Source organism: Saccoglossus kowalevskii, chromosome 18 (genome assembly GCF_978046115.1).
Source record: "Saccoglossus kowalevskii chromosome 18, keSacKowa6.1, whole genome shotgun sequence".
NCBI lineage: Eukaryota > Metazoa > Hemichordata > Enteropneusta > Harrimaniidae > Saccoglossus > Saccoglossus kowalevskii.
The window spans coordinates 22,717,113-22,728,876 of record NC_140658.1 but is presented as its reverse complement, the minus strand read 5'-3'; the positions used below and the strand labels follow the sequence as shown (position 1 = coordinate 22,728,876).

Sequence of the window (11,764 nt, the reverse complement as noted above, 5' to 3'; positions counted from 1 at the left end):
CAATAAATGCATCCGGTGAGAAACTTCTCGCGAATAACCGAACAATACTGAAAGTTATGGTAGTAAATCATTTTAGATTGAGTTTTCAGAATTGCAGGACTGCAGTTATGTTTGGATAAAACATATCGTTGTGTTTTTATATACCTTATATATAAAACATGTTTTTGAAAATCCGGTCTCTCACCTCCTTTGCTATTATTGTTGATTTTTTCGCCGGAGTGATAAATAAATAACCTATCCAACCGCTGGACTGAATTAATGATATTATCCAAAAAACATAGATTGGACGAAAATCGGTCGTGTTTTGGTGATAAGGCCCGATTTTCAAGGTGATACCAATGTCTGCTTTTCTGGTACTGAACGAACGTTTTAAATAAATACTGCCACCAAGAGTTTTCCATCCGAAATAGTTGTTCTTGCCGCTAGCGGCGCTGTATACATGTCAATGTGAACCAAGATGGCGCTGCCCATGCGACGAATGACGTGCAGCATTTAATAAATAAACAAATGATGATTACTTGTCGGCACTGAGGATCCCTTTCGCCGATATTATCACCATGAGTGCTAAAAGAAAGGAAGGTGAGTTTGAATCGATGGCCCCGTTTATGATAAATCTGTGCTCTATATCAGACAAGGGTGCAATCTTAGCCCTACTCTTTTTAACATTTTCTTAAATGACTGTTTCAACTCTGAAAACTGTGACTCCCCGGTTCTTGATAATTTAAAAGTAAGTTGTCTCCTATATGCAGATGATGTTGTCATTTTATCTAAATCTGCTAGGGGGCTACAAAACTGTTTAGACAACTTAAAAATATATACTAGTATGTCAAAATGGCGCCTGGCTGTTAATACAGAGAAAACAAAGGTTATTGTATTCAATAAATCAAACAGAGCCCTGAGCAATAATATATTCTTCTTCGCTGAAAAAGAAATTGCCGTTGTTAAGCAAATTAATTACCTGGGTATAACTATAAGTGCTAATGGCAAACATAAAGAGGGTATCAATAATTTAAAAAATAAAAGGATGAAAGCTCTCTTTGCTTTGAAATGCAAACTCGGTTATGACAACTCACTAAACATACCCCTCCAACTATCTTTATTTGACAAACTGATAAGATCCATTATTGTATATGGTAGTGATGTTTGGGGTGATGAAAGCACAACTAAGTCTGCAGTTGAGGATGTCCATCTTTCATTTTGTCGGTTCATTCTTGGTCTCTCAAAATTCACACCAACGACTTAAATATTTCAACCGGGTAACAAACTCTGATAACACATTACTAAGAGAAGCCTACTTAGTAAATAAGAATGTAAAAAGTAAATGGTTTACAAGTGTAGAAACCCTCATGCAAGATATAGATGTTGTCACCATTGTAAACTCAAGTGAAAAAATAATTAAGAAAAATTTAGACTTTATTCATAAAAAAAATAAACAAATCATTTGAGAACCAATGGATCTTAGACATGCATAATGATAATAGAAAACAAACCTTGGCTAAAAACAAACTAAGAACATACAGACTTTTCAAACAAGATTTAAAAATTGAAAATTACCTAATTATTATGCAGAACCATGGTCTTAGAAGGTTAATTGCAAAATTCAGGACAAGCAACCATGACCTTAAAATTGAGAAAGGCAGACATAATAATATGCCGCTGGATAAAAGAACATGTGATATGTGCAGCCAAAATATAATTGAGGATGAGCAGCATTTGTAATGAAATGTCCAGCTTACAGTCACCATAGGGACAAATTATTCCTGACTGCACAAAATAAAGTTCCAAATTTTGATAAAGAAAATAGTCAGAATAAATTCATTTTGATTATGGCAAACCATACTCTAGCACCAGCCTTAGCAGTCTTCCTAAAAAACAGCTATGGAACAAAACAGCAACAATTATCAGTGTATTAGGCTACATTTTGTGTTCATTCTATATTCTGTATTCACCATTGGCTGCAAATTGTCTTTATTGTTTTTGATTTTTTTGATTTTTTTTAGAAAAGTTTTTATTTTTTGTTTTCTTTTTTAGATTGTAGTTTGTTTTAATTTCTCTCTGTAAGACCCTTTTTATCCTTTCCTAAGGATTTTATGCGTCTAATAAAAAAATATATAGAAATAGTCTGATTGTCCGGGTCAATGAACTGTCAAAGTTAAAAGTTCCCATTTGAAAACTAAGGTGGTGTGGTCAGCTGGAAGATGTTGTGAGAAAGAATGATCAAGATAACTTAAAAAATTGTGAAAGAATTGAAAATATGAATTTAAAAATTGTCATCCGACATGCATAACATAGATTAAAGGGCGGTAGTCGTCGCGCCACGCATGCGCGAGATATATGGGTCTCATATAAACAAAGATGGCGACTTTGACTGTTGTGCAGATCAACGAGTACAAACTGAGGCGTTGCCAAGCTTGAATTAGGTATTTTTAGGTGATAGGAAGGTATTGAATGAGTCACCAGCGGTAATTAGTGTGAGTCATGCCTAGGTCAAACCTCATACTTGTGATTTCCGTTAGAAAAGCGCATTGGATTGCGGAAAAATCAATGTTTATCAACACAAATGTCGCACATGCGCAGCGCGAGTCGCCCTTTAAATCCAAAATAGCAACTCGTGTCATAGGATATTTGTAATTATTTGCCATATTTTCGATGTAAAACAGTTAATTCAACAACAAAAGTGACAAAACTAGAACATTTTAAAAATATTTTTTGTCATGATAGTGAGTGCCAAAACCAAAGCTAAGAAGTAATAATCTGAATCTTAACCACTGTAATATTGGTCCCAGCGGGCAATGGGGGAGAGATTTTTTACATACACTGTACCTGTAAAAGTGATAGGGGTGTGCAACCAGCACTTTTAGATCCCTAGGCCTTTCACAGACTATGGTTCTGATTTTATAGCTGAAATTATAGACCACTCTCCAGACACTTTTATCCAAAAAGTGGACCCCTTCTTGCAACATAGAGCTATCTAATGGAAGTAAATGGAATGCAATTTATTGTTTACTAAGTCTTAACTTCGCCAGCCAGGGTCCATTTATTTGGCCAAAGCCTCATTATACATGGGTCGGTTATGAATGGGCTGCTTTAGCGAAACCGTGCGATATGAATGATGGGACAGTCCATTAACAAAAATATGACCTTGAACTTTCAATCGTGAAATTTCGACTTTAGTTTGTAATCCAAAAATTGGGGATTATAATGTTGTTTTCATGGTAGTTTCTGTAAACAGTTTTCTCATATGCAAGACTTGAATGAAAACTGATAGAAGCAGCTAGTGATTAATTCATTTCACAACCCAGCACCACCAAACCATCACACCATCCACTCAACGCCAGGGAATCATGACAATACTGCCTTACTTATTTTTTCTGCGAATATTACTTGTTTTTTCTCGTTTTTAAATGCAGCTTTCACCAATAAAGTGCTTAATAGACTGTATCCATCAGAACCTTTGCTGCAGAGGACGAGTCTGCTTAACGTTGATCATGCTAAGATGATTGAAGGACCTTTTGAGGTAAAGACAAGTGTAAAAGCTAAGGCATCACAAAATACATGTAGTTTAGTAGACAATCTTCACCACTCCCATAGATTATACACAGTTTGTATGCCACCTGGAGGGGTTTCTATGGTAACAGAAGAAGGCCCATGTGATGATGAGGATGAAACATCAGAAAGTTCACTATCTGAATCAGGTTAGTGCATTGGTCACATATATTTGTTGATTTCACATCCAGATCTAAGCTTGCTGTGATTTATCCAGCTACATTTAGCTTGCTCAATGGAATTCACTGTATATGAAAATATTATTTCTATAACCTAATGTTATCAGTGGTGAAAATTTGCTGAAGTTGTCCATTGCTCGATTTTCAGGGCATGTAAAAGAAATGTCCATAGTACTGTTTTCATTTGTTCATTACACACTGAAGGTAATTAATGGTCTTAAAAAAATATATAAAATGAAAAATATTTTATCTTATGGGGATCAATACTAAAATTTATTTATGAAGTTGTCACGAAAGCACATTTTTTTTTTTAATAAAGTCATTGAGAATGTCACACCCCCACTGTTTTTGTTTTTTAATATACGACAAATGAAATGTCAGCAGTTAGGTGCTTCTTGTTGTACAAGTGTATGTATGAGTTATCAGTGTTTTTGCTAGCTTTGTACTTATGAATGGGATCAATACTCTTCTAAAATCAAAATAGAGTGGGATTTTCTTTATAGGGGAGTTGGGTTTGTGTGTGTGTGTCTGTCTGTGTGTGTGTGGGTGGAGGTTTCATTAACATTAATCTTTCCCAAAGAGTAGTACACATGTTTTTTAGTATTCTTAATATTCTCGACTGTTTGCAATTGTTATCATGTTCTCCACTTTGTGTTCTGAAATGTATGTAATTTTTGAAATAAAATAAATTACAGTTCCCACTATAATTTTATTCAATATATTAATGTGGATCTAAATTCTGCAGGTTACCATTAAATCAGAGAAATCCTGTCTATACATTATGTTCCATGACTCATTGGAATAAATAATTGCCAAACTACTAATTTGCTAACACTATGGTTTATAAATTATCAAGCTTAGTTATATTTCTTTCTATAATTTTTTAATTCAATCGGCTACAGGTTTTGATCAGAATTTTGTTTGAAATATGGAAACAAATTTTGGTTTTATCACCTTGGTTCTTATCATCGTTGATGAAATTCAAGGTGCAGGAAAGGACTATGTCTGTTCTCATTATTAGCCCACATCTGGACAAAGTCCGGGAGGGGGCTTGTAGTTTCGCCTTTGTCAGTCCGTCAGTCCGTCCCGAGTGATTTTTTGGAGATGGCTGGACTGTTTTTTTTTTAAAACTTGGTACAAAGACATACTGGTGGTCATCCATACATGTGCAAGTCAATTTATTTTCCGATTCGTCCAAATATGGCCGACTGGCGGCCATTTTCAATGCCAAAATTCAGTCAAATTCAGTCCTTGTGTGTCCATTGTCATTTCTCTGAGATGGCTTGACCGATTTTGTTGAGACTAGTTACAAAGATAAAGGGACCACCCATACAGATGCACGTTGTTTTACTTTTTTGAAATGATCAAATATGGCCGACTGGCAGCCATTTTGATTGTTAATCATGGCTTTTTTGATATTTATCAGAGATGCCTTGTCTGATTTCAATGATACTAGGTACAAAGACACAGTGAGGAGGTATACATATTCACATGGATTTATTTCCTGATTTGATCAAATATGGAGGCCTGGTGGCCATTTTGAATGTCAAAATCCTGTAAAATCCTTTTTTGGGTGTGTCCATCATCATTTCTCGGAGATGCCTGGACCAATTTTGCTGAGACTTGGTACAAAGACAGAGTGACCACTGGTACAGATGCACATTGATTTATTTTTTCAAGGAATCAATTAATGAGCTCATTTGCATATTTAATTATTAATTTGAATTCTTGTTAATATCTTGTGAACTAAATATTACAAATCAGACCAAACTTTGTGGAGACTTGATTTGTCAATATAAGATATATGCTATGCAATATTGAGTTTCAATTTAATAAACGAGCTCATTTGCATATTTAATTAATTTTGAATTTTTTGAACTAATTGTCCGAATGAGACTAAACTTGGTATAGACTTACTTGATCTGTCAATATAAGATGTTTGCTATGCAAAATTTAATTAATGAGCTAATTTGAATATTTAATTAATTTTGAATTTTTGTTAATATCTTGTGTAATAGTTCATGCATTTGCTATTTAATATTGACTCAATTAAATTTCCATATTCAATTGATTGTGAATTTTTGTTAAAATTGATGCAAATTTTACCAAATTTAATAGAGATGTCCTAGCTGATAACTTTGAGTAACCTACTTTTGATTTTCAACTTGGTCTTCCTACCCAATTTTATACATATACATTCAAACTTTATAATTCATAGCCAACAAAGTGAGGGCTATATCATCTTCAGATGACTTGTTGTTATCATTGACTTTAAAACTAAAACAGTTTTTATCCAATGTCTTTCAAACTTAGATATTACAAGCCAAGTCCAGTTTTGGTTTATGTTCTCTATATAGTTTTCATTCTCCGAAATGTTGAAGTGTCAAGCTTCATTTTGCTAGTCCTTGTTTGGACGAAGTCCGAAAACGGGGACTTATATTTCAGTCTCCGTCCGTTCGTCCGTCTGTGCGTGCATCCGTGCGGAGTCATATTTCAGAATCTTTTGGACCAATTTTGTTTATTCTTTGCATGTGCCTAGTACTTTATTGATGCAAATTTTACCAAATTCAATAGAGATGTCCTAGCTGATAACTTTGAGTAACCTACTTTTGATTTTCAACTTAGTCTTCCTACCCAATTTTATACATATACATTCAAACTTTATAATTCATAGCCAACTAAGTGAGGGCTGTATCATCTTCAGATGACTTGTTGTTATCATTGACTTTAAAACTAAAACAGTTTTTATCCAATGTCTTTCAAACTTAGATATTACAAGGCAAGTCCAGTTTTGGTTTATGTTCTCTATATAGTTTTCATTCCTCGAAATGTTGAAGTGTCAAGCTAGTCCTTGTTCGGACGAAGTCCGAAAACGGGGACTTATATTTCGGTCTCCGTCCGTTCGTCCGTCTATGCGTGCATCCGTGCGGAGTCATATTTCAGAATCTTCTGGAACAATTTTGTTCATTCTTTGCATGTGCCTAGTACTTTATGTGGGACATATGCACATGCAGTGGTTTAGTGATTCAATTCAAAATGGCCGACTGGCAGCCATCTTGTTTTTTGAAAATGTTGTATTTTGGACATGCTTTGTCAGTTTTCATTCAAATTTGGCATATATTTTATACATGTTAGGATAAATGTCCATGACAATTTGTTTCAAAATCGGATCAAGGATGGCCGATTGTCAGCCATCTGACTTTTTGGCCTTACTACTATATTTCCAAGATTTATGTACCATTTTCATTCGTATTTGGCACATACATCATACATGTCACTTTGTTTCATAATCAGATCAAAGATGGTTTTTATTTTTGGCCATATTACTATATCTCTGTCACCCATGTATCATTTTCATTGATATTTAGCGTGTCGTAAATGGATACATGTACATGTCAATTCAATTTGCAATTTGATCAAATATGGCCGACTGGCGACCATCTTGTTTGTTTAAAATGTGATAATTTGGACATGCTTTCACTTGTGATCTATGTTTTTCTTTGCTATGTCTTGTACTGGAGGGGTCGTCACGCAACACGTGTTTGAATTCGATGTAAACAAACAATCTGTTGTATACGCAACTTTGTACTCAAGTTTCAAGGACACGCTCGCAACAACCCCTCCACTTTAATATGACAAGCACAAAGAGAACTTTCACAAATTTAACAGGGACTGTGTCATTATCAATGACTTGTTCTATATATGTGTTTACAAGAGTCATTGCAATTTAAAAGCAAGCTAACATCAAAGCTCGAAATTATGCCAGATTCTCATTTCCGCAAATCCATGAGAATCTGAATTTATTCATATCAACAGAAATGACAGACAGAAAAAGAAGAAAGAGAAAAAGACGTAGAGGAAAGTTTAGCAAAAATGTTTGCTGCGATACAGTGAGAGTTTCCGAAACAACACATTCTGTGAATGACTCAAGTAAAGAAGAGACAAAATTGACTAAAAACCAAAGACGAAAAAAGCGAAAAAAGAAGCGACATTTCTTTCAGAGACTTGAGCAAGGAGGCAAGTCAAAAGTTAATTGCGTTGAATTCACCTACACACCCGAGTTGAAAGGTGAAAAATCAGAGGTTGAGACCACAGAGGAGAAAATCCAAGAATTACGTACCTTTCTCAGCAATGTTTGGGATGTTTATATTACTGAAGGTAACAAAGATTTCTCCTTTTTTTAGTTCTTTCACAACATGCTTACTCTCCATAATATAGTAATCTGGATTTCTAAAAGAGTTGTATAAATTCTCTCAATTGAATATGACAGGCAGAATTGTTGGTATGGGTGATTGTACACTGTACATCACATCAACTTTTCCTTTAAACAAACCGCTAACTCTATTGCTTTTATACTTGGCACATATGTTCCTTGGGCAGATTTCTGTGAGATTTGATCTTTCTGTGATGATGTCTTCAATTCCGAATTTATTGTAGACTTCTTGTTGAAAACCTTTACTCAGAATACCTTGATACTTGGTATATATGATACTTGGGTGGACCTCTATTAGATTTGAACATTGATTGGAGATATATTGAATTTACAAATGTTAGCGAATATTTTTTTTTTTTTATTTTGAAAATGTTATTTTTGATCCCTTCTTAAATACTGCTACCGGTACTAAGAATTGCTTTGATATTTTGTGTCTAGAAGTTTCAAAATATAAAGCTGTCAAAACATACATTCACTCACTTGTGTGGCTCCTGGTGGTTGTGTTTGTTTGTGTGTGCAATGTCACAATACTGGGTTATCCTTCAGCCTTTCAACATTCACCGTTGTGCTTCATTTAGGCATAGACTGGTTGTGACGCAGTTGGCATGGTTATTTCTTGACATAATTTCGTACGGAATATTATGGTAATATCTCAGTGCATTCACAGGCACACACGCATGAATATTATTTTCAACTTCTTCTTAAAAACTGCTATTACAATTGCTTTAATACTTTGTATATGTGTACCTCTATTAGATTTGATAATTACGTGATTACATTTACAATTACCGGTATGTAAATTTAGTGAATATAAGTTTTGGGCAAAAAAGTTATTGGTGATTTCTACTCAAAAACCTCTACTCTGTTTGCTGTGAGACTTGGTATATATGTACTTTGGGTGGACCTCTATCAGATTTGAACATTTTGTGACTATAATTTGAATTACTTAATGCATTCACACATAAGATTGTAATTTAATTGAGTCAAATTGAATTACAGTCCTGTATAGGGTTGCAATTTAATTGAATTTAATTAAATTGGAATTGCTTTCCTATATATGATGGCAATTTAATTAATAGAATCGTAAATCACAAATCAAGTTTAAGTGTTGACCATCTTTTATAACAGGTATTGTAATGTTATTTTTATAGTAGGAAGGCTTCCTAACATCTGAACTAAATCTACATATTCACAGGACACTCAATATTAATGGCTTTCACACCTGCAAACATTATGGGTTTCCAATCCTTATCTCAAGGGGTATCATGGCTCCCCGTTTCTTTCATAGTGTTTCTGTGGTTGGGTTTGGTCGACCACATTTCAACATGAGATAGGACTTCAACTTGAACTTGAAAACTAACGAATCACTTGTTCAACATAAGCTCCATTTATTGCTGAAGTGTAAACATCTGGTAGTTACAGAGACTTGTAGAAAGTCATAAAAGCACAAACAGTGCATGAAATAGATTAAAAACTGACGAGGACTACACTAGAACAGAACTATCATTAAACTTTAAAAGGAAGAATAAAACATTGAGGCATTTTCCACGCAGGCAGAGGTTAACCAAACTAATCAGGGAATATCAGCAAGAAAGGAAGGATGGAATGTTTTTGATTGATTTCTATACAAAGTGAAACAAAATAATTATGTATAACATCTATAAACACACTACTCGGAATTACTCATTAAATTGGAACAAATCACATAAATCAATAAATAAATAGAAATAATCAACATCAAAAACCCACCTATGACTTATTATGGTTTCAATGATAGTTTCTATTAGGGCTGCCTGAGTTACAATATAGCTCATAGCCAACTCAATAACCTAAATATAAAACTGTGTGTGCTCAACAGTACTTTCCCAAGATGCTTAGTTTTACTGTCTTTGCAGCTCACCTCAGTAGAGAAACTGCAATGGTACAGCAACTGGAAACTCCATTCAATCGTCTTCTAACGAGTCTTAGCAATACAGATTCAACAGCTGTTACTCCAATGATAAAACTGAGACAGTCGTTAAGTGCTGGAAATGAAATAGATATCCAGACATGGATGAAACAAGTCAAGGAGGACAGTTCATTACATGAAGGTAAGTTACAGTGTTTATGGTACCAGTGTTAGAGCATTGGCACCTTTATTAAATTGTGAACAGTAATATACGTGTACATTGTACATGTAATTAACATTGTTTTAGCAATTTAGCAAATATTTGTTAAAACCATATATACTAGTACAAATATGCAGTGCACAACCACCTGTATGTACACTAAATCTTGTATACACACTGATATTATTAACATTATGACTTTTTGTTGATTTTTTTATTTTCAGAGGAAATGAGTGTTTTTCTGCTCCTCATTAAATATTGGATAAAGATGAATCACGACAGCAGTGCTACAAGCTGAGCTGAAGCCATATTGCTAAAAGGTCGTTTGGGCATGAACTGTTCAAGTAGAACATATTAGCTGTGAAGAAGCTCTTGAACATCATGCACAACACGCATGTCTCTAGAATCCATCAAGGGAAGCCCTAGTCATCAGTAAGTCTGAGTTTGGCTGGTGTGAGAAATATATATTCACTCCAAGTGAATATATCGTCAAGTACCTGTCGTCTGATCCAGTTGAGGTTTCATTTCCATATGTTATGAGGAAGATGTAATTAATTCCTTGTAAAAATTTGTTCAAAATAATCAACTAGATTTGCATACATGGTTAAAATAAATTAATATTTAAAGTACAAATTGAACAACCAAAAGGGATCAAACCCCAAACCTGGGTATGTGTATCACAGACACAATGGGAAAGTAAAACTCATTTACTGAGATTCATTCACTAATAATACTTTGAAGAAATGTCTCCATGTGCCTGTGTTTAATTTGACTTGCTGGCATAGAGCATTAACTGGCCAAAATAATATTATGATAGCCCTGTAACCTATTTCCAAACATGGAACAAGTTTTTTGTTACAAAATTCATTATTATATGACGGCGTGAAACAATTTGAACATACAACTGTATCATTGAACATTGAGAGCCATAGCCAGATGCAAACACTGCATAGAATGATACTGTTTTGCATGCATAATCAGTATTATTATGTTAATAAGTAGTGCGTTTGGAAGAATATATATGCAAATATAGATTTGGAGGAAAATCCAGAGATTTTGCCATGTAAATTAGCACAGCGGTGGTGGTGCATGTATAGCAGGCATAGTTACACACGAGTCACAGAGATTACCCAAGGTGCACTAGAACCCATTATGTAAATTACGCCATATGAATATGTAAGGAGTGTGCATGTATGGTACAAAATGTATTTCAAATATGCATATAACTATATGTAGCTTTAGTAGATAACGGTTCACATCTTTGTAGCTGTTGATTTTTTTCTCAATTCACACACACTCTGCACACATCATATGAAAAAGATAATGCCCAGAAGAAGCCGGATCTGTGAAATTAATTTATCACAGAAGATTCTCATCTAGCATACCAATAGCTGTACGTATCGCATTATTCGATGAACTTATTGAAACTAAAGAAATCTTGAGTAGAATAAAAACAAACCGTAATTTATTCATAAATTGAAAAGTTTTCACTTAATCCCATTTGAAGGAAACAATGGTTCGCACTTTACAATTCCAGAACCTGGGTCTCAAGAGTTGTTGGGTAATTAGCATGTAACCACCATCCCTTGCTTAAATGCTTAGTTCACACCATCATCGTTTTGATGGCACTTTAAAGCGGCACAAAAGCCTAACAAAGCTTGATTAAAGCGTCGGGGTCGTAATAGATAGTGGAAAGCTTGGAGTAAAGTGGAACATTC

At 34.5% G+C, this 11,764-nt stretch overlaps 1 protein-coding gene across 1 annotated transcript; it reads left to right on the top strand.

The window, feature by feature from the left end:
- The first annotated feature begins 396 nt into the window (after positions 1-396).
- Positions 397-11,529, top strand: LOC100375851 (uncharacterized). Its single transcript, XM_002741976.4, has 5 exons — positions 397-579; positions 3,411-3,695; positions 7,542-7,883; positions 9,834-10,028; positions 10,271-11,529. Exons 1-5 carry the CDS (start codon positions 558-560, stop codon positions 10,342-10,344), a joined length of 918 nt encoding a protein of 305 aa, XP_002742022.1. The 5' UTR covers positions 397-557; the 3' UTR covers positions 10,345-11,529.
- The last annotated feature ends 235 nt before the right edge of the window (positions 11,530-11,764 follow it).